At 38.5% G+C, this 26,448-nt stretch overlaps 1 protein-coding gene across 11 annotated transcripts in view; it reads right to left on the reverse strand.

Annotated features, from left to right (window-relative positions):
• Positions 1–26,448, reverse strand: part of plce1 (phospholipase C, epsilon 1) — a 56,150-nt gene that overhangs the window by 7,344 nt on the left and 22,358 nt on the right. For 3 of the 11 annotated variants that reach the window (XM_055229455.1, XM_055229454.1, XM_055229461.1), the window contains exons 5-33: positions 24,521–24,663; positions 22,994–23,142; positions 13,270–13,421; positions 13,021–13,188; positions 9,708–9,853; positions 9,469–9,616; positions 9,157–9,261; positions 8,626–8,735; positions 8,429–8,542; positions 7,883–7,924; positions 7,487–7,615; positions 7,278–7,414; positions 6,619–6,725; positions 6,407–6,531; positions 5,864–6,008; positions 5,607–5,771; positions 5,341–5,455; positions 4,972–5,131; positions 4,734–4,856; positions 4,046–4,182; positions 3,723–3,961; positions 3,581–3,642; positions 3,349–3,514; positions 3,163–3,270; positions 2,912–3,028; positions 2,213–2,371; positions 1,774–1,909; positions 1,609–1,650; positions 63–178 (exon numbers count right to left, since the gene is read on the reverse strand). In XM_055229455.1, the coding sequence (XP_055085430.1) occupies positions 63–178; positions 1,609–1,650; positions 1,774–1,909; positions 2,213–2,371; positions 2,912–3,028; positions 3,163–3,270; positions 3,349–3,514; positions 3,581–3,642; positions 3,723–3,961; positions 4,046–4,182; positions 4,734–4,856; positions 4,972–5,131; positions 5,341–5,455; positions 5,607–5,771; positions 5,864–6,008; positions 6,407–6,531; positions 6,619–6,725; positions 7,278–7,414; positions 7,487–7,615; positions 7,883–7,924; positions 8,429–8,542; positions 8,626–8,735; positions 9,157–9,261; positions 9,469–9,616; positions 9,708–9,853; positions 13,021–13,188; positions 13,270–13,421; positions 22,994–23,142; positions 24,521–24,663 (3,765 nt within the window). Of the gene's footprint in view, positions 1–62; positions 179–1,608; positions 1,651–1,773; positions 1,910–2,212; positions 2,372–2,911; positions 3,029–3,162; positions 3,271–3,348; positions 3,515–3,580; positions 3,643–3,722; positions 3,962–4,045; positions 4,183–4,733; positions 4,857–4,971; positions 5,132–5,340; positions 5,456–5,606; positions 5,772–5,863; positions 6,009–6,406; positions 6,532–6,618; positions 6,726–7,277; positions 7,415–7,486; positions 7,616–7,882; positions 7,925–8,428; positions 8,543–8,625; positions 8,736–9,156; positions 9,262–9,468; positions 9,617–9,707; positions 9,854–13,020; positions 13,189–13,269; positions 13,422–17,780; positions 17,964–22,993; positions 23,143–24,520; positions 24,664–26,448 lie in introns of those variants that run through there. The other 8 variants (XM_055229458.1, XM_055229456.1, XM_055229459.1 and 5 more) reach the window with 5 other exon arrangements.

Here is a 26,448-nt window from a genome sequence, read left to right on the forward strand (position 1 = left end):
AAGATTAGTTATTACAAACACAGTATCTAAACAGCTACAGTCATCGGTGACGTCTCTATTACCTTTCCTTTACTCTGGCTCGTGCTGTCGGCCTTTTTCCTCTTGGGCATTTCCTCAACTGGATGCTCGTCTTTTTCTGCAGGGCTCTTCCCCTCTGGTTTGTCATCCAGGATATTATCTGCACACACGTATTACTTTGTTAGTATATTATGCTTTTAGAATTTAAAAAGTCTTTAAATGAGCAAACGCAAAAAGGGTCATTTTTATTACTAGGATAAAGGGGGCAGTTACTAGTATTATGTTCAAGAATGGTAATCACAAAGTAGGGCAGGGCAATATGATATATATGATGAAAACCAAATCAAGATCTCATTCCTGTGACAATATGCTATTTTGGTAACATTGCCATATCTTAATATTATCTTGAATGTAGCTCTATCCTCAAACAAAGACTCTTTGACCATACACAACAATGTTCTGAGTGACTAGTTGACTTAACAGGTTGCAGTAATTGTGAACTTTCAGAAGAAACAGATTACTTATTATTTCCTCTTAAAGGCAATGTAAAGATACTAAGTTTACATGAACTGTGATCAAGTAGAAATTGTGTTCTAACCAAGGCTAGCTTTACAATTATATTATTTTATGACCCACCCTACTCACACAGATAAATAAAAGAACAGTCAAACTATATATAAAGTCTGCTTTAAACAGTGAAGCTTCACAATAGCATCAAATGAATATCATAATAAAACAAAATGCTATTCTATTCTTCTTGTGAGATAGCACGTTGGGACGATGCTGTGGGATTGTGCGGGCCCTGGTGCTTTCCCCTGGTCTGTGTTTGAGCATAGGGGCAGCGCGGGGCCTGAGAAACCAGATGGCTTTTGTTTTGCTTCCCTGATGAGTCTGCCCAGCCACGGGCGAGGTCATAGACAAATACAGTCAAAAGGAGCAGAGCAGGAGGTGCTGTTTGCGTGGGAGAAACTGAGCCTCGAGATCAGAATACGTAAAGATGAGAGGTTATCTGTCCCTAAACTTATAAAACAAAAGGGCTCACTCCACCATAATCACACATCAGAAACAATGGCAACAAACAGGACAAACAACAACAGAAAAAGCTTAAGTTCATGGATCAGTGTAAAGCAGCACTGCACCAACAACCACATCATTTCACTATATATTTGCAACAGTAATTGGTGTGTACAGTTTAAAGGTGCATGATGCAACTTTGGTGGAGCGTCTGCTACCTGCTTGCCTCCATAGAGATGGTGCCTGGAATGTTCCACACTATGGCATTAAAATGATCCATTTTACATTTCTTCAGTTACTTATGTTTTTACTGCAAAAAAAACAACAACAAAAAAACCCAAAAAAACTTTCTACTAAAAAAGTTACGTAATGCACCTTTAACAGTTAAGGCAAAAGTTCTGAATAAAAAAGCTCCCAAAACTTTACACCCAACAATAACATGCAGTAAACGCACAAAATGTTCAAACCAAAGCACATGAACACACACTTGTTACTGTAGTATTTAGGTTTGAGGGACAACCAATACATTTATTTCAAAATACGAAAGTCAGAAACTGCACCAAAGCATGCATTTACCTTCAAGGCCATAGGAGGCAGTAGAGGCTGAAAGGACATCAGCTAAGTGGAAAATAGGCAACAGAGGAGAAAGTAGTGGGAGTTAAGTATCAACATCCGAAAAAGAAGAGTAGAAATCAGGAAATACAGCTCAGGAGTCAATGTAGTGTACTGTACAGTTCTCACCATCTGATAAAGACTCATAGTCGTAATCGTACTCGTCCTCCTCCTCTTCATCTTCCTCATTTGTGTGGTTGCCATGCGATGGGATGCCTTGTGAGCCGTTGCTGGCCTGAGCTTGCATATGGGCAAGCTGGTGAGCCTGTAAAGTGACACAGGAGTACAAATATTTAGAAAGGCAAACCACAATCTAGCTATAATCTCTCTGTCCATAAAGTGGATATATACAACTTCCTAAGTGTAAACAATGCGGTACGTTTTGTTAGTGCTACGCCGTAAACTGAGAGGAAATTGTGCTATGGATGTGCATTCATAATTAATGTTTGACAGCACTTTTATGAAGACTGTTAAATATTCTATGAACCAGTGCAGTTTGAAAGTGCCTGTACAAGCTCATAATAATACACATGAATTATGGATAAGTGAGTGTGGATGTTTGATCAACCTTCTGCTTGAGGATGTCCACAGGCGCCTGGTGGGCTTTGAGCTTTTTGTTTTTCAGCAGGATCTTGCCCCTGAGTTGCCACGGTGAAGGTAGGTGGGGGTCATCACTGAAGTCGCTCTCAAAAAGGAAACGGGTCACAAGACGATCTCCAAACACCGTCTTGGATTTAGACAGAAATATTAAAAAGTTGAAAAAGCAAATTGGAAAAATGTACTGTATGTATGATTCTATGGAGTAAAATAGTGAAATCATGTCTTGATCAAAATATGGGTTCCAGTTTTGGCAAACACCATTTAACACCAATATAAATACATATAAAATTAATTATTATTATTGCAATTAATTATGCAGCTCTAGTTAGTCCTCTAATGGAAAAAAAAGGCTTCAAACTGAACCACTATAAATAAATGCACCACATACGAAAGTGTTTGGAAATGTGTTTATATTTTTCAAAAACAAACAACACACAACACAGGATGACCAGAGGCACTGAGACGTGCTGAAATGAAAGACATTTCTCCTTTGCTGCTCCTTTGGGAGGATGGGCATGTCAGGAAATTTCATCATATAAAATCCCAATGATATCTGAAGATGTATTAGTCATGCTAAAATATGTGCTCCCGTCAGTGTCCTGCATGTTTTAACTAAACTCATGAAATTTCAGCCTTGAAATGAAAACAAAAGGTCTGTTATTTTTACCTTAAATATCTCGGCCATCTTGCGCTGTTGAGGGAGGGAGCAGTGATTCTCTATGGACAGTATGACCGGCATGTCAGAGGTGATGAATGCAGAGCGGTTTACTGCTTCTACCACATCCTATAATGGGAAAGCAAGTAGATAATTGTTAAAGACAGAGGGATATAAGCCATATGAAATGCATTACTTTAAAATACCTGAAAGAAAATTGTGTTTATCACGTTTATTTTCTAATTAGGCAAGGGAGTTCATACCTTAAAAGGAATCTTGGTCGTGAGTGTGTGCCCGTGATAGATTACTGGCATCCCATCATCCCCATCCCAACAGTCCAACTCAACGCTCCGACAGCCCTGCAGTAAAACCTGGAGAAGGCATTTCTATAAGCGCCAACATAAAACATAAAAACAATAAAACATGTCTTGTTCGACATAGCAGCATACCTGACTGTAAAGCTCTACAGAGGACTCTCCTTTGAGCTGGTGTCCGGTCAGGTACGTGTTGTGAGAAGATTCAATGTAATAGTACGATAGTGGATACTGCAGCTCCTCTGGATTTATCTGGGATTCCTCATTTCTTGAAGCAAAGTTATCTTTGTCCATTAAATACCTATCGTGAACATAAATCTTAGTAATATGATCATACTATTTAGTTAAGTAGAACTTTTCTACATACCTTGCAAATCCTTCAAACGACATCCATCCCATTTGTCTCATACTCACAGAGGGTTCAAATTTCTGCAATAACAAATAAGTAACAGATTTTATTAATGTCAGTAGTAGCAATAGTATATTATTACCATTCTGCATTGTCCAACCTGAATAATACTGAGAATCTCGTCATAGCTAAGGTGTTCTTTCTGACAGTTTACTAAAAAATCATTGAGCTGAAGGATGGACAGTCCCAGGACCCCCAGAGAGGCGTTCTCCACCCCGGTGCCGTTGGTCACGATGCTGGCCGCTGCGATGGCGTCGGAGATCTGCTTCTGGTTGTCCGACATGAGCTGTCTGGTCCGGATAAACAAACCCAAATCCGAGCCGTTCCTGGTGAGTAAGTCTGAGGAGTGAAGGAAAGCATTAAAGTTAAGGAATACTGTTTAGATGTATTTGTCTCTATTATCAACAAGTGTGCAGATTGTACCGAGGTCTGGCTGTGTGCCTGTGTCTTTGTCGTCTATCTTGAGGTTTGTGTAAAGAGGTGCAGACTCCGGACCTGAGCGACTGCAGGGGATCGCAAAAGTGTCAAACAGCTCCTTCAGGTCCTTCCTGCTACGGATGCTGCAAACGAACGGAGGCAGAAATCTAATTATTTATTATGTTCACAACAAAATATCAAAACGTTTTCTTCCTTTAACAAAACTGGAAAGCTCCACATTGTTAAAACTATGAGCATAAAATAAAAAGTCCTTATTTGTCTATTTATCACAATAGCCTGAATAGTAGCGAAAACAGCACAGTAGGGAAACAATACAATCTTAAAAATGTAGAATGATTGGTATGAAAATAATCCATTGCTTATCATGAAAAAGCAGCTCCCTTTCTTCTGACAGAGAAAACAGAAGCTAAATATTTTAGTGAAGATCCTTTGGAAAATCTCCCAGACATGATAGCTTTGGAAAGCATTTGGTTTATTTGTTTTATCATACTGACTTGTTGATAAAGACAAAGGAGTTATATCAAAAGGGAGTGACATGAGAAATATTTGACAAATATTTTCAACATTTGTAAATAAAAACGGTTTACAAAACTTGTCAGCTTTCTAAACACAAGCTTTAGAAAACATAAAACTATATATTTTATACCATCACCATAATAACTGTGGTATTCACCTAAAGGATTTGAAAAGCTCCACAAATTCGATGAAGCTCATGGTGCTGTCAGAAATCATCAGGTTTTGGAAGCCTTTGAAACAACCTTTTCCTCGGCCATGCCACGACCGACTGCTCCATGCCCTGCAGCAACAATAGGGAAAAAAAATTATTCCGTTTGTACTTTTAGATTAAACTTACACATGTTAGGATTGATCTAAATAGAAAATAATAACTGATGTGACTTTGTCCCACATACCCAGGTTGTGACTTGGTGCTTCCTGACAGGATCGGGGAGGACTGTGGCCGGGACTGGCTGGCCCCGGTCATACTGGAAGAAGAGGATGAAGAGGAAGAAGACACCAACAACCCAGGACTCCGACTGGATGAGAGAGAGAAGGGTCCGGGGAAGCCATCCTCTGTGAGGTAAGGAAATTATGTTCATTTACAGGTGTACCAAGTAACGTTTTCAGCCTCCATAGAAATATTACTGTGTTGTCTGGAACTGTTCCACAATATGGCATCAAACTGTGGAACATTCCAGGCAAAGTAATAACATCTCCATGAAAAAAAAAAACAGAAAAGTTGCACAGAGCACTGTTACAACCTTAACTTTGACCATTTTTACCTGGATCTTCTTGGTCCACACTCTCTGACTCGGGACCGTTTCGATACAATCCCTCCTTACAGCTGCGAGTTTTCCTGGAAACCATTTCATCATCTGTAGCGTCTCCACTGTCTCCCTGTGTAAGTGGTACACGCAATTTACAGATAAGAGAGCCATCCGTCAGCAGCCGGCCGTACAGTGAGCGGAGAGAGGAAGACAGAGGAGAAGAGAGTGAGCAAATGGTCCAAAACACGAGCCAAATGTGGTGTGAAATGAACAGCACTGACCCGCACTAAGACCTTCTTCTTCTTCTTGGCCTTTTCATTGATTCCCAGAGGACTGTTTTTCTGTGCGGCCGTTTTCTCCACTCCCCCAGAGCCCATGTTCCACCGCCTTCCTCCGAACAGCTCAATGGCCTGGGCTAAAGTAGGACCCTCATGCCTGCCATCCTCCTATCAAAAAGGTATGCGTTTCTCAGCATCTATTAATCAATACATTGACATAAAGAGTGGAAGTGAAAAGTAAGCAAAACCTTATAGTTTACCTGATACAGACTGACGTATTGCCTGCGTAGCCATTGCAGTCTTTGATCAGGAAACTTCTTTAATTTTCTGATGGCATTTACCAGCTCTGACAAGCCTTTATACAGCATTTGTGCAGTGTTCTTAGGGGCAACAAAGTGCAGGAGTCTGATGGAGAGATAGGTAATTTAAGTTGAAAAATCCTTGCAATAAACCTACACTTTGACATGTGTGATGGGGGTGGGCGATATGAACAAAAATATACTTTAATACTTGTTTTCTTATTGTTTTTACAGTTTTCTTACAGACACTCAGTTGATTGGTTCTATGACTTTTCACAGCAAGTAAAGTTTGGCCTATTTTTGGTCTTTATTAGTGCTAATCCAGGTTGAAAAAGAGACAACACAATTGTTATATTAGTTATAAAGAAGTACTAACCCAAAGGAGGACAAAAAGTGGATTCAATTGACTAAATACAGCAAATCAACCTAAAATTGATAATTACTAGTTATTATTTTGCCTTCATCCAGTCCTATCTATACGTGACTTGCTGTGAAATGTCTAACCTGTTGTCAGTGGTGCCGAGCCCATAGAGGAGGCTCAGACCATTCTCCTCCACATTCATCTGACTCAGCTTGTTCTGTACACACACTCCATGTATGTCGATGCCCTGGTGACCCATGAACACCGCCTGTGCATTCACATCAGAACAAACAAAAACATTACTCCAGAGGCATTATCACTGGCATTTCACAGTGTAAATGTAAGGATCACAGACCTTGACAACTGCTAGGTCCAAAAGGCCTTCTGCTAGTCCTACTGCAATAGTGTGTCCTGATCCAAAGGGGTGCTCAGGCGAAAAGCCCCCACCACTCGGAGGCTTACCTGTCGTAATTCAGCACATTTATGAGATGTTTCAAATGCAGTAAAAGCAGAGGAAATGGAGCAGTGTCGGCACATTTACAAGTAGTTTACACTGCCTGTATTGGAGCTGACATTGCGTGTATACAGAGTTTTACAGCAGGAAAAGCTGGACAACGATATTGTTTAAACTATAAAAAACTGCACTACAGTCTCACATTTCCACTAAAGGTGTAACTTCTGGTGAAGGGTCTGCCACCTGCTTGTCTCCATGGAGAATTTATTTCTTTGTCTTGCCTGTAATGTAGATGACAATCTCAGGTCAGATCTGTGGAGAGGTGGGCCTGCTCTCAGTAAGAATGCATGTCAAGGTATTTTTAGTAATTAAAACACCTGTAGTTGAATAAATGCAAGTTAGATGTTTAATGCCATATTGTGGAACATTCCAGGCAAAGCAGTAACATCTCTATGGAGACAAGCAGGTGATGGACCCTCTACCAGAAACGTTACATGGTTTTAAGAAAAGTATGTTGATGGACAAGGTTGTAGCTTAAATAGACAGCCCTGTGTAAGTACCCCAGGTGAGTGTGACATTGTCGGGCTGGAGTCGCAGGACGCAGCGTGCGGTGATGTGGCTGTCCTGGTCATAGTGGATCACTGTGGCTCCTTGTAGCAAAAACTGATGAATATCAGGTTGTAAGGACAGCACATACCTGGAGAGGGAGACATGTTTATTTAGTGAGTTTAATTACCACCTTTTTATTTTATTTTTAATGATTTCTTACCAGGGAATGAGCTCTGTGTTGTGGCTGAAGGCTTTGTGTGCATCCTCACTGCTCTGACAGTCCCCGTCCTTTGACACAGGTTCTGAAGACAAGTCATTTTCTGAGTCGGACAAATCTCCCACCATGAATCTGTGCATTGAGATAAAAAAGTGTCATTTTGACATTTTCATTTAGGAATAAAATCCACCATGCATATTTTTTTCCCAGTGCTTTGCTAAAAATGCAATAAAACCAAAGAAAAGCACAAACAGAAAAAATCAAATACACTGGGCTCTTAAGCAGTGACTGAACAAGCAAATACATCATGCTTTTTCCAACTGTAATTAATCAAACGGCATTCTAAATCAAATTAAATCTATGCAATAATGAAATAGCCATTTTAGCTAAACCACTTACAAGACACGGCTTGAATCTGGTGGGGTCCTAAATGAACAGGAACTAAAGTGGAAGAGGGAACAATGGGAAGAACAGTGATGTTTATTCATAATTAATATAATAATGATACTGATGAAGATTAAATGACATGGCAAAGAATAAGGAATTAGTCTTATGTAGAGCTTTTCCAGTCTCTACTATTTTAGGTGTGTTTTAAAGATACTTCTACATGAGTCATTTCTAACAGATACAAGAACCATAAAAAACATTTATAAACTTCCTTCAGAAAGAAAGATCGTTATCTAATCACCTCCAACCTCAGCCGCTGAAAAATTACATGTGGAAAAAAAAAATCAGATAGAGTAAAAATTATCCAGGCTTCTTCAAGTACATTCCAAGAACAATAAAATAAAGAGAGGGGGTTACTGACAACTTCCTGTCCGTTTAAAAGATCTTCATAGGCGTTTTATGGACAAACCACAAGAAATTAGACACTTTGTACGATTCATCAGATTGATCGGGAAAAATATATACACATTTCACAAAATAAAACATAAGTGGACTGACTGATTGCGGTTGTAGTCCTTGAAGGAGTTGGTTCTTGATGTCATTGATGGACCAGAAGAACCACCGATTGACGCGTCATCTGGGTCCTCTGCTTCCAAACTCCGATTACAAGACCTAGAAACACAGTAAAACTAATCAGAGACGGAGGATTTGGTAAAAAAATTATAATAACGGCAAAATAAAAAAAATATTAGTACCGGATGATTTGTAGTATGTTGCTGACTGTTGCTTCTTTTTCAGGAACGTGCAGTCCGTCTGGCCCAGAACGAGACATGAAGTTCTGTTGGCCGCTGTAGTCAGACACAAACTGTACAGAGGAAGCAAAATAAACAAATAAGACTGGACCAAAAACTAGACTACGCTCCTCCAGTATCTTATCAGCACAATATTTACTATAAAATGATTGTAATGATCTGATATTCAGAGTTGACATCATTTCTTGTTCTTGTAAATGTTACGTGTTGTTGTTAATGTCACTGCTTTTGTATGTTAGACTTGGTTGCTATGCCGACAAGTTGATGTGAAGGTTCTGTTCGTTTCTGGTCTGTTTTGGACACTGGCCCTAGTGCGTTGAGACTGCTGTTGTTTTCCTCTTGTTTTGGCATAGGTTACAGTAGTGCTTACGTTCAGAAAATTAACAACCAGAAGAAATTCAGCATGTTTCCTTCCTACACCAGAATGCTACATTATCCTGTTATTATTTAGGTTAAGAGGGTTTGTGTGCGTACCTCCAGTGAGTCCTCTGTGGTATCTTGTTTAAGGCTGATGATACTTGCCGTCCCGTCTAAAGCATCACTGATCTCCTTCAGAAAAACTCCACAGAATGGTACCACCTGAAAAATATGATATATCCTGAAATTAGTACTTTGTTTTCCTCTTAGTGAGCAGAAACACATGCACCTTAATCTACTCTTGCATCTCCACAAGCCTGATTCTCATTTGGCTTGGAGGACTTTTAGGACTGACTGGTGGTAGACCGCTCTATTGGATCTCGATTTGATTGCATAGCCCTAATTACAGTAACATAGAGCTCAACTTACCTTGCAACCAGGTATATTGAGAGCTCTGGTCAACACCTTCTTGTACTCCAATGAAGTCTCGTGCTGTGCCATGGCGTCCTTCAGGCTTCTCATGGTTTCTATATCTGACTGGTCCATAAACTGCCACATTTTAAGAACCTTACGAGACCTACCCCGCAACAGAACAGTATTTTAAAGAGAATTATTTTACCAAATTATTAAAAATGTTTTATTTTTAAGTTAGGTGAAAGTTGTGATACCTTAGCCCTGCGAGAAACTCCATGACGCCATTGTAGTTGCCCATGTTCCAACAGGACTTGGCCACATGCACCAGATAGGAGAAAACCTCTCTCTTCTCCTCCATTGAACTTGCTGTGAGAACCAGCCATGTCACCCATGAACTGACCTAAAGGTATATTAACATTTAAAAGTACATCTAAATGCAAAATGATTAAGTTTATGTCTGTGAATACACTACAGCAAATAAATCCTACATGCTAAATCCTTATTAGTAATGCAGTGATTCAGATAAGACATTCAGCAATTGTTCCAGTGTCAATCAATTGACGGGTGAAGTTGTTTTGTTTACAAAGTTTACAAAGATATGCAAAATTTGAATATTGTGTATATAGTATAAAACTACTGAACTTGCAGTGTTATTGAATAATGGTATAAAATGCACTTTTGTTGATTTTACAGTCTGTTCACATTTTGTGTGATACTTGAACCTCAACAAAGACATTAACATTACACCGTCATATCGTCTGAATATTGTCAACTAGATAATCCCAAAAAATACCAAGATAATGTATTTTTGTCTGTATCATCTACCCCCATTTACAGGGTTGGTAGAGTTTATTATAAGTCATTTCAGTTCCATCATTAAAAAGTAGTGTTCTCATTGACCTCCTAGGTTGCGTCATGCCTCTGATACCTGCACCTGTGTCTAAGACGCAGTATATGCACAGAGGTTTGCCCGCTGACCACATGGTGACACAGTCCAGAAAGAATGAGATCAGATACCCAGCGGCTGTGCTTTGTCGCGGCTCTGACTGCCCTTGAGCACGCGCAAACTACAACCGAGCCAGCAAAAACAGATACAGGTCAGCTCCTTTATCACTTTCTGTCATAGGGCCTATGCACCAGACTGAGAGAAGAGAGTCCGATTTCAGACGATTGTTACAATAGGTTCTATGCACATACTGTCCATACACAGCCTCAAAACTCACTAACCCCTCTCAGGCTCCAAAACATCCCCCTGGCCCCAGATCTATTACACAGTTATGTAAGGATCAGCACAACCCCCAGAGCAATTTAACAGTGACTAAATAAAGACACAAAGGTGCAGCATGCAACAGGACACACACAATATGACCAAGTCCCCACATATGTGTGTTTTATGTAAGCATGATTAGACTGCACTGTGAAACACAAACACATTGTCTATTCTAACGGATATAAATTAACGGTTTGTAAAATATATCTGTCCAATTTAGAAAAGGCAACAGAAAATAGCCCTGAAGTTTAAGGAAAGGAAACAAAAGTTTATATTTTCAGATTGTATTCAAACAAAGAAGGGTGTCATCAAAATGTCCAATTTAAGATTAGACTAGTAATGGGCCGTTAGATTCATCTTCAGCCGTTTCTGCTCATTCAGAACTGCTAAAACCCACAAAATAAGAACTGAAACATAATTTGATGGGCATCAGTTGCATTAAACTACTGATTACTGCCTTCAAAAATCATTTTAAGTAATATGGTCTCGAGAGATTTTGGAAAGGGCCAGGTGAACAAATTAATAAAAATAATTATAAGCCACAACCTACAATTAAAATGTTCAGAATGGTAATAAATAGGGGGATGCTTGGGAGCCATAAGAGCTCTATTGGGAGCTGATCCAAATAAAGCAAATCTTTGAAAAGACAGATAGCCCATCACTAGATTAGAAGACATAGAATTATGTGACTTTACATCTAAGAGAAGGTATAAACATACTGTACGTAAAGTGACACACCAATAAGAAAAGTTCAAGTTGAATTCTTAACCCTGTAGTAATTCCTGTTCCTTCTGTTCCCATCCAGAAGAGCATCAGTGACCTCTGCTGATATGACATGATGGGAAAACTACTCAATCCTGCGCTGGGTTAAATTACACTCACCATTAAAACCATTCAGCCTATCTGTAATATGGCTTTTTAAAATGCACAAGATCAAGGCGCTGGCATCACTTGTGATATTCCAGATAGTGGCCATGACTGCACAGGGTTTATGTGGCAAAGACAAACAAAAGTGACAGAGTGTTAATGAAGGAGAGGAAGCTATGATCAAATGCAGAGTGTAGAAATAGTAAAAAGAAAGGCTGATAAGACTTTGAAATGCGGGCACATATCTTGAGCCTGGTACAAGTTGATCGCCTTTGATCTGGATGTCCATCTGTCTGCCCGTCTGTCTGCCTCCTCTGTGTGTGTGTACGAGTTGGACCAAGCCAAAAGTTTCTCCTTGATTCATGCATTACATAACCAAGGTTGATAGGAAACTCCAAACTTCACTGCGTGTTACAGCTAAACACTTTATACAGCTTGCAAGGACTGTTTCTAATCACATTATAATTTATTTCCATACAAGGGTTGAAAATGTGTACACACAGTTTATCAAAAATCATCCAAGTATTAAGAATTATGATGGAACATCCTTAAAGACTGGTTGGAGTCAGGAAAAGTGACGCCATTCACAAGAGGCACTTAAAACGTCCACTACACTAAAACTGGAACGCATTACCACAGGACTGTAGCATGCGCAGCTATAACTCACAATCATCCGAACCATCGTGCGATACGTTCGAACATCAACGAGGTATAAAATCTTTAAAACTACTTCTTCTCAAAGCGCTGCGGTTATCATTCGACTCAGGTTTCAGTGTGTCCATATAAGGTTGCATACACATTACCAAAAGTGTGTCTTTCCCCTCGCTGACTTAAATGAAAACCAGCTGATGTTAACGGCACGCAACTTAAAGATGACATCATTCCCACTCATAATCTGATCTTCACTTTCTCTTTCATAGCCTGAAGTGTTGTGATGCTTTTAGTCAGTGCTCATAAAAACATGCATTTCACCTATTAACCATTCAATTTGACTGGCTCCGCAAATATTAACATGACGTTCTACACTGTAAAACAACTTTTCAAGCAATTAGATGCTATGTGTATTACCTGGTGGTGGGTCTGATACTAGATAGATACATTTAATACTACATTCTAGGCAAGTATTTATGTAATTACTGTTTGTTTGTTTTTTTTACTCAACACTGAAAACATGTATTCTTTTTGTGAGCGGGATCGCCTCTCAGATCTCACCTGTAACTTGGCAGGATGGAGTCTCTATAGAGAAATGTAATGCCATACTGTGGAGCATTGTAGGCAAAGCTATAACATCTCCATGGAGACAACAGGCAGCAGATTCACCACCAGAAAACTTACATAGTGCGCCTTTAAACACAAAAGTTCCAAATTGCTACTGGCATGCTGTGATTTTTATTTGGTCTGTAAACTTCAGTGAAATGTTTACGCCGTACCTCGTTGAAGCGTGCAACCAGGTCCTCCACAGCGTTAGCGCGCATGGCATTCTGGGTAGGCATGGAGGGTGCAGACAGTGTGGCTTTGAGGTTGGGGTGGCGTTTAGCCTGACACTCGGGACTGCCCAGGTCTCGAGTGAGGAAACAGAGGTAGTCCAAGGGAAATACCTGCAAACACATACGCACTGTGTCAAATATAATGTTTTTGTTTTTGTCTCAGATTTTATATTTGCCATTTAAAGTACTCACCCTTTGGTATAGCTGCTGCTCCTGCTCGGTGAGGATACATGCGATTTCTTCTGGAAACTGCACCAGAGGTCGGAGGTCAGCCAGCTCTTTACCGATGCCACTGACACTGGGAGGGAGAGTGCTGCTGGTCATGCTGTTGGCCAGTTGCCGTTCTGGAGAAAGAATGAACAATTTTAACATGTTGTCTTATACTTACGGAGGACTGATTGTGACGATATTAAATCTATGCATTGTTCTCATTGTTCTGAATTAAACCATTCTAAAACTACTCAGGAGAGATCCACTTTAATCTTAAAAAATATTGACACTAGGGGGAAAAATCTGACAGTCCTAGGTCATATATAATGCAATACTAACATGACTTTACATTCTGCACAATGAGGAGAATGAAAGCTATTTGGTGACTTTCATACTTGAGAATGTGATGATGTCATGATTCCAGATGGGGGGCAATAAGAGCCAGTTTCGCTTCATCAATGTGCATAAAAAATATCCAAAACACCCACAATATTGAACCTGATCATATATATTAGTTACAAGACCATAGATATTGCTTTATTATAAAACACATCTATTATTGGCAAAAATTATCTGCCCCCCGATCCCCATTAACCGTCATAGATTCTCAAAATTCTCAAAAATTGTGGTTCAAACTTTCAAAAATAAGAAGAAAGGCTTGCAGTAGGTACAAGGCATTGATCACCTGCCACTTTCACTATTTGGATTCCAGTCCGCTCCATTATTCTGTTTAATCTCTAATAATACAAAAGCATCACAGCTATCGGGCCCAATAAGAGATAATAGCTTGACACACAGATATACACTCTATGCTGACTAAGACATTTTTAAATCATCATAAAGATGTATCATATTACATTTTTTGAACAACAAATGTTTGTGTTATATTTATAAGTTACACTGCCCTAGTCCATTATTTAGACAGTGTTTAGAGTATACAATAGCATGAAGACAAAGAGGTCTAGTGGCAAAATGCAATGGACTCCAGAAATCAGGGCCTGGTCATTGTCAACTGTCATGTGCCTTTGCTGCTAAACACACAAACTGCAGCTAGACCGGTCTGCAGAGAGACACACTTAAAGGTTGTCCTTGGTAACCCTTGAGATGAGCAACAGGTCGCTATAGAAACAGTAATGGCCGCCGCGCAGGAAAACTGGCTCATTTAAAAGCTTTGTTTTGTGGATGTGGCCTTGCAGTGTCTGTAATGAATTGTGTGTATGAAAAGTGTACAATAGAAAGGCTGAAACTGTGGAATAATGCCTTAGTTCTGAATTTGGTGCAGAAAATGTGTGATTATAAACAGATTAGCCTACAGATTGCATCGCCTGATTGCCCTCAATCAAAGCTACTTTTGTAAAGAATTGTTACTGGTAAATGTGTCACATGTTCAACAGAATCAAGGCTATAGTCTGAACGGTTAAAAGGTATAATATGTGACCTAAAATGAATACAGAAATGTAAAGAAATCTGGACTATTTTGAAGTGTTTTGAATTCTCTCCCTAGTCTAAAAGTAACATTTTAACTTGCATTATTGTAAGTATTTTCAGTAATTGTACCATTAAATTAACAGTACAATTAAAATAATAATAGTAATAAGAAACATTAGAAAACAAATTGCTGGTGCCACCAAAAGTTAGGCAGAAATCTGGCCATTTTTGACTAATTATAGGTCAGATCTGTGAATAGGAGACCCCACTAAAAATGCATGCATTTCACATTTTTATATATATATAACATAAAACATGTATGAATAAACACATTTTAATGTCATACTAAGGAGTTTTCCAGGCAACAATTTTTCCAGGTTTTCCAGGCAACAATATTTGCATGGCTTGTTATGTAGTCCAGTAAAAACATCCTGTTATTCACCTGTGCCTGAGGTTGTTAGAGTTAGAGTTGAGCTTTTCCTGTAACAAATACAGGTGGGTGAAACATAAGTGATTTTCTCCTGATAAGGATAATCTTCAAACATGTTCTACAGGTTCAGTGAGTGAGTAGTGTCTAGTATCATAAAAGTAGGTCTCCTGCAGTGACACAGTGAATATGGATCAGGGCTAATAGTTCAAGTCATTTATATTCAGTTCACTTGTTTGGATTTTATGCTCAATTCTGTTCTCCACGGGGGTCCGTGCACGGCACATTTATAACACTACCTCCCCAAAACACACAGCAACAACCTGATCATCCCTTTTAACAGCTGACTTGCTTATATTTTAACTGGAAAAGAAAAGTTCATTTATTTTCCTTTTGAAACCAACTGTAATCACTTGAGACTAAAATAACAGAGAAATATTTTGCTTACTTTGAACTCAAGACACTGTATTATTCAAATAAAATATTTTTTTCCTGGTCCCATGCCTGGATAAATATTTGAGATATCAGGAAGTACTATAAGCCCATAAAGCGTAGTAAAAAATACAATGCAGTAAAAAGTTTTTGGTAACCTTTGGTAACGTTTTCATTTAGGAAGTGATTTCAGCATTTCAAATCATGGAGCCAATAACTGAAAAGTTTAAGTTATGATTTTATTCTCACATTAATCGTAACACTCAATTTACCAAAATGTAAAACGCTGGAGATGGAGTGTTAATGAACATGGAGCATTGGCAGAGTCCATCTGTGAAGCACACACAAGGCACACACACAAGGCACACACACACGGCACACACACATGCAGACACAGAGCTGATGACAACGTCCTCAAGAGAATGAGGGGCAGTTAAACAGGTGCATCACGAATAAACTCACTTAGCACAATGACTGTAGTCTATTAATACAACCAATCAGTTTCATAGGGGGTTTTCATTATCACCAAGTAGTGATCAAATATACTCCCATGATCAATATGGTCATAGGAACCAAGATCCTATATGATCAGTTCCTACAAGATCAAATTGTGTTAGCGCAGGACAATATATTACAAAATATTTACATAGCAGTATTGGCAAACACAATAACTGATATCACAAGGGAATGAATATATCACAATGTGTACTGATTTTGAAAGCAAAATATTCAGATTTCATTCATGATCTTCCTTATTAAGTCCTACTTTCGCCTTTTTACTTTTTTTTTTTTTTCATGTTAAAAGTAAAGTGTGTACATTTTTGTGTTAATTTACCTGAACTTGTGTCAAAAATGACATTAAAATATTGCAATAATATTGTTATGACACTACAAGAAACAGATATTGATAGCATTTTTTCCCTTATATTGTGCAACCCTAAACGTGTATATGTTGGAAGTTGTATCTGTTCTAATGTCCAAACATTCAACACTAAAACAACACAAGTACACACAAATGACAGCTGACAGGCAGAATAACATGTCCAGTCTCCAGCAGAAATACTCGCGACACTGTGTATGGGCCAATTATAAGCTGTCAGACATCCGAGCACAGTAAACATTGATCCGTCTGACCACCAATGACCACCAGGTATATCACATACAGTCCCTTTGTGAGAGGCACGCCACACTTTATGAAACTACAGGTAGATTTGAAGTTTGGAAGGACTAAAAATATATGTTAAAATATATTCTGTGAAAAACGAATTTTGCCCAAAAAAAAGGACATTTAAAAACTAACAAATATTTGAGAATTTTTGAGTTTCATGTCATTTTTCAGTCATCTTAACATTGCAGTCACGTCTTACCAACTTTACTATAAGTATAACATAAATGTAGCAATTTTGATTAACTCTTTTCAGGTACAGTTACGCTTTCATTTGGTGGCATTCAAAATACACTTAGGAATAAATTCTGGTACTTCATTGTTTCTACGCTATAATGTAATGCAACTGATTATGATATCAAAAAATTCAGAAAGCATTCAACTCTGGTTGGGCCATGTAATAGAATACATTACAAAATGCATTGTAAAGCTGGGAATGCATAAGCAGAGGAATTACGCAAGGATTTACAGGATAAGTCCAATATTTAGTTGCCCTGTGTAAAAGAAATTGTGGACTTGTGTGCTGTTAGGTTTGTGGAATGAAAAAGGCCAGAGTGCATCTCACTCCCATCTCTTACCGGGAAGGCTGCTGAACAGTTCTGAATTTATCTGCCAATTCTTAGATACAACAAGCAGGAAAAGTGCTGACTACTCAAAAGAAATACATTAGTTGGTACACAGCTCTGTTCATACTGGCTCAAGGGAAAACCATTTTTGCACAAAGTAACAACTTAATGAATGCCCTAATGCTAATGCTTTAATTAAGTGGTTACCAAGCATGTTCTTAATAAACTATTAGTTCGTGATTAATTAAGTCTTGGTTCATGCTTAAGGCAGTTAAAAGTGTAGTTATTACAGCGTTACCGAATAGAAGTTCAAATTTCAGCTGTTATGAAATGCATTATAACACTTCCAGGACTTAACTAACAAACAAGATGGATTAGTATCAATAACTTTATTCAGGGCGCTATGAGATCCTTATACGATAATCATCTTAAGTTTCAAACCCAATCCTGTGTAAAAGCAGCAGACAAAACTCACATGCGTTACTCACTGATCAGCTTCAAGTCCATTCGGTGCTTCATGCTCCCGCACTGACAACACTACAGTGGTCCACATTGGAGGCGCATTTTCACACAGTTCCTCTCTCACTCCCTCCCTCTTCCCCCATGTTTCAGTGTCTTCTGCTCTGCTCAGCTGGTCGAGGTTGGCCGCTTTGGTGCTTGTCCCTGATTGAGCTCAGATTTCTGCTCGCTCGCTCGCCCTCCACCTCAGAGGCCCTCCCTCTCTTGGCTGACACCAGAGACAGTTCACAGCCGTGCCCTACAGGGGGAGCGGACAGGCCGGCCCACCACAGCGCCACTAAAGTAAATACACTGGACACAAACACAGCTACTGCTATATCGCAAATGTGGGTGAAGATCAAATAGTATAGATGTAGGTGGACGATATATACAAACACTGCACATCCATTGATAATAGTTGTTGCTTTGGACATATGCAAAATTAGAACATTAAGTACATTGTCTATAATTAAAACTTTTTAATATATCATTGAAAAGAAGTGATTAAAATCAAAAGAACAGAAACATCTAGTTTAATCTCCTCAACATGGGTATAAGGTGATACTTCTGCCGTTCATGTTTGTGATTCATCCTAAACCTTAACAATGACATTAACAGGCACGTGTTCATCATTGTTATTAAGATGATGAAAAAAATAAATAAGGAGAGATTTTGTCCAAATTTCCTCCCAACTCTAAGTACAGAATTTGTCGATTTTAGTGGCCCATGTAACAACGCACAGTCAATAAATGTTTATATAACAGAATGATCCATGCAACACAAAAGGTATAAAAATGATTGTTATTTCATTTAATATTTAGGGAATTCAGAATGGACAGACGAAACCTTTTTATCAACGCAGAGGATATGAGTTTAAATGTTTTCTGAATCTTGAATCCTCTTTGACATTTGCGATTATTTTCAAACTCTCTTAAACAACATACGGAGGAACTGAAGGGGAAAAGAGGGGGAAAAAATGGACACTCGAAGCCACTGTACAATTTCATACATTATTCGATCCCTCACCAATCACATAATCCCTCACCACCTTTTATATGCAACAAAGAAAAACGATTCACATGCCCAAAGCCTTTTATTGGGTGTTACGCAATTATTACACAGAGACGTCCCATTATTCTAACCTATTCTCCTTCCTTTTGTGCTACAGATTTTCAATAGTAAATAAAAGGTTCTCTTGACCTAGCTCAACACAGTTGTAACGGTGAAAGCACACCTCATCTATAAAAACATCAACAACGCACATTTGACAAAAAAAACACAAATATAAACCACAAATCTGTGTTATCCAGACAGGTGCGGTGAAAGTACAGGGGAGAAAGCAGGCTACAAAACATAAAGGGAGACAACTTTAAAGCCAGTATGTGTAACCTTTCAACTCAGGTCTTTCTATAGAAGTTTGGGGCGACAGTGTCTCAGTGGTTAGAGCCACTATTGTGGCTACAATAGTAGCTTACCATCACCAAGTTTGGAAATTAATGAATAATGACTATAGTGTAGCACTTTACAAGTGTAGCCATTATTAGAAGTGACTTCAAAATAACCTCCGGCACAAGGTGGACCAAACCCTTTGAATTTCAGTTCAGGACCACCCCCAGAAGTCAGAGCACAGTCTATGGCCCCAGTGTAGCTACATGCATCATAAATACTCACACCAAGGCTGTCATTCAGGTATTCAACATATATACACAAGTGACGGCAACATGTACTTAGAAGCAGATATATTGTACGCACTTCATCATGTTGATAATTGGTTATTTAGTGTGGCACACATTTTTTCATATATGCACATGTTTATACAAGGGTGTCTTTATTTATATATTACACGGCAGCAAGCAACTATTGTCTTTGTGAAAGGAATTGTATCTTTTGAATGGAATTTTAAAGACTGTCAGTGTTTTCCACAGAGTTTAGCTGAGACAATAATGCATTGGTGGAAAGTAAGAAAGTAAAAGTAGTAAAGTACTATACTTAAGTACAAATTTACATATCTGTACTATACAAACTTTTCAAATGGATACTTTTACTTTACTACATTTGTATCTCACTTTTCAGTCCAGTTCAAAAATGTAGTGAAGTGGAAAGTATTTTTCATTACTGTTTGAAACCTGCTGAACGGGCTGTGTGGTTTATGTTTGACATGTTCATAGTCTGAAAAAACAAAAATACACAAATAAAACCAGCCAGAAAAAACAATATATTCAGTTGTTTCTGTTGAACATAATTCATCACAAATCTGTATCAAAGTAACTGCATTTGAAGCTTTTTAAGACCTCAAAATCTGCACGAAATACTTTTACTTTTTAAAGTGCATGTTCAAATGGATACTTTAATACTTTTACTTCAGTAGATTTTTTCATGTGATAGTTTTACTTTTAGTTGAGTTTCCTGTATCTGTACTTTTACTTAAGTAACAACACTGAGTACTTCATCCATCACTGCAATAGTGGGATATGTGATTCTTATTACAGCCATACTTTCCATTTTTAGTCCTTATTTTTAACAGTGTATATTGACACAAAAAGCAACAAAAATGTAATCTGTTGTACCAAGATATTGTCAGGCCTGCCACAATATTTACTTTATCGACTTATCATTTATTATATGATAACTGGAAAAACAGATTTTCAGACTCACTAATTATCGTGTGTATATTTTCTTTGAAATAAAGGTCAGATCTGCATCATTTTAGTAGTAAAACCGCAAGATTTGAGCTATAGAGGATTGAATAAATAACTTCTTAATTCTGCAATTTATTTGTTGTAGCTCAAGCCTTTAAATAAAACTGTCAATTAAAATAATATTGAAACTACTTTATAACTCAGGATAATCCTCATAAACTATTATCATTTATCGTTATATTTTTTCTATAGAAATAGATCATGAAAGTCCATTAGTACAGGTCCAGTTAGACATAGTGAAGGAGTATGTCGTTCTGGGTACTGTGTGTGTGTGTACTCTTTAAGAAATCCTGCTCTTGCCAGGACTTCAGAGCAGCCATCTGAGCTCGTGCCTGGCTCCATTCTGTTTCCTGTAACACTACAGAGCACAGCGTCATGAACCAGATATGTACTGACTATGTAAGTGTATCCAGGAGGTGAGACTTGTTTTGAACTTTGAATGTTTTATAAGAGAGTGCAGATATCCATTTACATTAAAAGAAATATAGACATAATAACCTAAATAACTATGTACTATGACAGTAAAGTGACTGTGCATCAAATGTGACATTGCCCCTTAAGATTTGTCTGAGAAAATTCCTATCTGTGGATCAGATTACATTTTAGTTACAAAATAGATTGTAGATGTTTGGTTGATTGACAACTTTAATAACAGTGGAAAATGATTTGAAAGTGAACCAACCAAATCTTGCCTGATGTTTTTCAATGCTACACTTTGTATGAATTGAGACATGTTTGATGATGTTGTTGTGAGGTGTTTAGAAGATTTTGTTTGAAGTGCATATGAGTCCTTTTCAGATGGTAAGAAACAAGTGAGCTGCCCGTATGATGCACCACTTGAGCCGAGCAAGTGTCCGGCTCTGAAAGGCCGATATGAAGTGGACGACAAAGAGAGGAAATAAAAAGATAAAGGGGAAAAAAAGAAAAGGGCAACAACTGGATTAAGTCCAGGCCAAACGCGGCCGAGGAGAAGGGTCCATGTGGGAAAACAACAGAGGATGGGAGCAGAGAGCTGGTCCCAGGGGATTACTGAGAATCTTCAGTCCCCTGTCTGTGGCATTACAACCATACTCTTCTATCAGTAATGGAAAAACAAAGATGGTCATTACGGAAAACGGTTTTCCAGAAAAATAAACATCATGTAAATCATTTTTTTTATGTAGGCCAGCCAGCCTAGATAGACAACAACACTGTTTGTTGTTTGTTTAGAACAAGCATTTTAAGAATGCATGGAAAGCTCAGTAATGGTTACAGAGAAAATTACTACCGTATTTTCCGCACTATAAGGTGCATCGGAATATAAGGCGCACCTTCAATGAATGGCCTATTTTAAAACAAATTTCATATATAGGGCGCACTGCATTATAAGGCGCATAGAATATAAACTACTGTAGTATCTGGGGTTGTGTTATGCATCTACGAGATGGAGCTGCGCTGAAGGGAATGTCAACAAAACAGATAAGATAAGTCAGTCAGTCAAACTTTATTAATAGAATAAAAAAAAAAAAACGTTCTGAAAACTTTGTTCACTCACAAAACAAGTTAATGCATCACAATATAGTAACTCTCGAAATAGTGCAAAGCAATAACAATAACTCAACGTTGTTCAAACGTTAATGTCCATATTCACAATATCTCCCAGCCTTGTTTAGTTGTAAACACGTGAAAGAAACACGTAAAGCCTCACTTTTTCAGCTCATTCCTCATTCACGAATCCGTCGAGTTCTTCCTCTTCAGTGTCTGAGTTGAACAGTTGGGCGAGCTCATTCAAAGTGCCCGATTCCGTCTCGTCAAAATCGCCATTATTCACTGCTGTTGTCTGGCAGTTCAGTGACAAGTTCAGACTGATATATCAGCCCTGGCATCTGCAATTCATTGGCAGATTGTGGCGTATGTCGCCCAGCGCTGTCTCCCCGTTATCCCTATAGCGTCGGATCCTATCGTCGCAGATAGAGCGGGTTGTGGACTTTCCAGCAGCGTAACTCCGCGCCCAGTCGTGCTCTCATGTAAATTCAAACGGCGTCTCAAAGCGGAGACATGGGACTATGGGATCTAAATATTTTACCATCATTACGGTAATCTGCCTCTGTTGTCCTGAAGGTGACGAATGAGAGCGCGGTGCTGCGGGGATTTTCCCAGTCATTTATTCGATGCATAAAAGAAAAAAATATGGATGGATGTGTAAAATAGAAGAAGTTGTGTGAAAAAATGCAGTAAATTCTGATACTTCATTTAACATGATTTTTATGGCTAAATCCAGCCCCATTATGAGATGTAATGGCTATGAGATGTAAAGTCATCCTATAATCCTATACACCTCAACTAAATGATAGACTTTTGTTTATAGCTTTTAGTTTAGGTGTATTATTTATTACTATTGTTATGAATTAAACCTAACATTTTTTCTTGATCTGGTTGTTAAACATAAATGTTGAATTTGCCTCATGCAGGTGTTGAAGCCTCTTTTACACAGACCCTGTTCAGTGTGTACCTTTCAGCACAGCGTGGCAGTTGGCACTCTGTGGGCAGGGCGGGGGCAGAGGCAAAGAGGAGCGGGCCCCGACAGCAGCTGTGGCTTCCAGAAGAGCTCCGGACAATAGGGAACACACGGAGGTCCGCACGCTGCAGGCACGATACAACCTGGACAAGAAGAGTCACGTGAATTTGTGAAATAAACTACAAATTTTATATATCGTTTTGTGCTTTTTTGTTGTTCTTCTATTGCTCAGTCGATCCATTTCTTACAATATTTGATTAATGGTTGCATTCACATTTGCGCACAAACATAAAACTGGGACTACATTTGGAGTAAATACAACTAAACCTGGATAAACCTGGACTAAACTAGACCAGGACTAGAACAGGACCAACCCAAGTCCAGCACTAAACCAGAACCAATCCCTGTCAAGTGTGAACAAAGCCTGAGTAAATATTTTGATCAATATATGCGTGTACACTGGTTTATAAGACAAAACAAAACTGAGCTAGTCTACTCTAGTATCCATGTGTTTCAGAAGGGTGAAAGATTAGGCTTGTGCCATAGCAATTATCACATTAAAAACGTATTTTTTTAGACTATAAGTCGCTCTGGAGTATAAGTCACACCAGCCAAAAAATGCATAATAATGAAGAAAAAAAAACATAAGTTGCAAAACGCGACAAAAAGTCGCGTTTTGGGGGAAATTTATTTTACAAAATCTGACCAAGAACAGACATTTTATCTTTAAAGGCAAGTTATAATAATAATAATAGTAAAATAGAGAACATCAGCAGTACAGCACATCAATGCAACACATTTATATTTATTCAGCTGCACGAAGCATAGATAATGAGCTGAATACATGTCTGTTAACGTCAGATATTAACAGTTAATCAGATAACTAAAGCATAAAAAATAAACTAACAAGTTTACCAAACTCTCAATCTCAAGCCAAATCACTAAATCCATTGAATTCTTTATCGCTTCTGAGCAACTCCGCCGACTCCGGAGGTAAATGAAGTACCTCTTCCTCTTTTGTGTGGCTTCATCGTCATCGTGACTCAACACTCTGAACAAAAACACCCCCTAAAAGAAAATTGTTCTGTCTGTCTCAGATGTCTTTTAAATTGCTGTAATGTTGAAATTTAACATTTTCACTGATACAGGAGTAGTAGATACAGGTAAACAAGTCTAGAGTGCCCTCGCACAATCGTCAGCGTGACAATAACGAAGATGTAATATTATATATTTAAATAATTTCACATAAAAGTTGTGTGTGAGTATAAGTCGCACCCCCAGCCAAACTATGAAAAAAAGTGGGACTTATAGTCCGGAAAACACGGTTGCATATAACAGGGACCTGAAAAACTTTAATACCTGCATTTGTTTTCATGTTGATACGGCTGTAAACAAAGAAAGTAATAATGACTATAATATTTTAGATGTTAAATGACCCCAAGAAGAGTAGCTCATGCCTCATCTTAAAGATACAGATAGGATCTCAAGAAACCATAAACAATGTGTGCATAGTGTACAAACCTGCTGGGCCGGGGTATCAGAGACACTGTGACAGAGCTGGGTGCACCGGGGTCCCTAAGGTGGTCATGTCCACAGCACAACAGCAGCTTCTGAGCCGGGTGAGTCAGGTAAGGCTCCCGTCTGCCCGGGACATCGCTGCATACCTATGCCAACAAATGCAAATTGTATTCAATATCTTTATGTCGTCTTTCACAATTGTCCCGTAATTTGAACCATGCGATGCTTGTGTTCCATTAAAAAGATAAAAACACAATGACTTGAGTGTTATGCAACTTGTTATCAGGATGTTTTTAGCGATGTCTCTGCTATGGTTGTTCCAAGAAGAAATATTGTTAACAGCTTTCCGACTATGAAGGGGAAAAACTAAATCAAAACTACCCCGTGGAGGCGTCAACAAGGAGTGAATGTGATTGAGGAAATCATTTTTGGAGAGCTAGTATGCTTTAGTACAAGTGGTATTGTAAGTTTTAGCTATGTTTAGTTACATCTAAGATTTTCTAAGGTCTGTAATTACTGTAGTGAGTAACATACATTGTTAGTTTCAGTTTGTAACTAATGAGAAAATCAAATTAAAATGAATGGAGATTGGCAGTAAAATGACGTGTTGACTGGAAGGCTGCCGGTGAGACACATGGGTCTAATTAATGTTTCCGGTTGAGAAAACTATGTGGACTAGAAGTGGGTGGTATACGAGTGTATGTGTGTGTGTATGTATGTACTGGTGGTAATGTAATGGCTTCTAGTGAAGGAGGGATGGGTTTCCTGAGCGGGGTGTAGCCTAACTGTTGTCAGATCTGGGACGTCCCAAGGGAGAAAGGACATACCAGGACTCATGATTAGGGGAGCAAGAGTAAGAATCAAAATAAACAATACTGACAAAAACAGTTTCTGTGTCAGCAACATTATTTTACATTTCTTACAAGAAATCTAACCTACTTTGACTATATTGGAGAGAGTTATAATTTTACATGCTTGTTGAATATGAGCAGCAGATGGGAAATAAATAGAGCTAATTTAAAGACTTTTACCATACTGTAAATAAGGGCTCATTTAATTTCACACAAAAGTTACAAATTAAAATGTATGACAACCATTTTTTCTTAAATGAATGTATAAACTGTCAAAAAATGTGCTGTCACGGCATTTTGGATGAAATTTCGTGAATTACAAAGAGGGATCGCTTTTTAAAAACGCTGCAGTTCTTCCTGTTACTTTCAATTTTATGTTTTTTAAATTTTCTTCACAAAATGCCACTTGCCTGATGTAAAAACTATTATGAATATTCATCAAAAGCTCCATCCCAACTTCTTTTCCAACTTCTGTCCTAAACTTGAAACCTGTTAGATGGATCCACTCGTTCACTCTGCCCTTCGTTTTATTACAGATGATGGATTTGAAACTCATCACTGTGTTCTGTGTGGAAAAGTGGGTTATCCATCACTGTCTGTTAGAAGAGAGCAGCACTGTATGAAATTTATCTATAAAGGGGACTACTTCAAAAACTGTCAGAATATCTCACCTTCTTGTAAGCATTTTAAAAGACAAATAATACGTTTTTACTACCTTGTGCTGTCCTAAAATACAATGGCTAGCCTAATCCATAAAACTTGACAGAGGCCAGGAGGTTTCTCTGTCAAAGTTTGTACACGTGACGAGGTTGAGGGGGGTGACTTATGAATCCAAAAAAGCTGTGAGTAATAGAAACTACAAAAGGAGCCGAGCAGGGAATGTGGCTCTGCTTTTGATGGACACAGAGCAGCTGTCCTCTCACACACAATCAGAGGACAACAGCTAACTAAGCACAAACAAACTCAATTTCAACAGTTCATTATGTAGCTGTCTTAATTACTGTATATTGTGTAGTTAAATAGCAATGTCGTTTCTCAGAGTCCCATTGTGTATCAGCCCATTACCAGTTAATGGCAGAG

This window comes from Periophthalmus magnuspinnatus, chromosome 19 (assembly GCF_009829125.3).
Source record: "Periophthalmus magnuspinnatus isolate fPerMag1 chromosome 19, fPerMag1.2.pri, whole genome shotgun sequence".
NCBI classification, from domain to species: domain Eukaryota; kingdom Metazoa; phylum Chordata; class Actinopteri; order Gobiiformes; family Gobiidae; genus Periophthalmus; species Periophthalmus magnuspinnatus.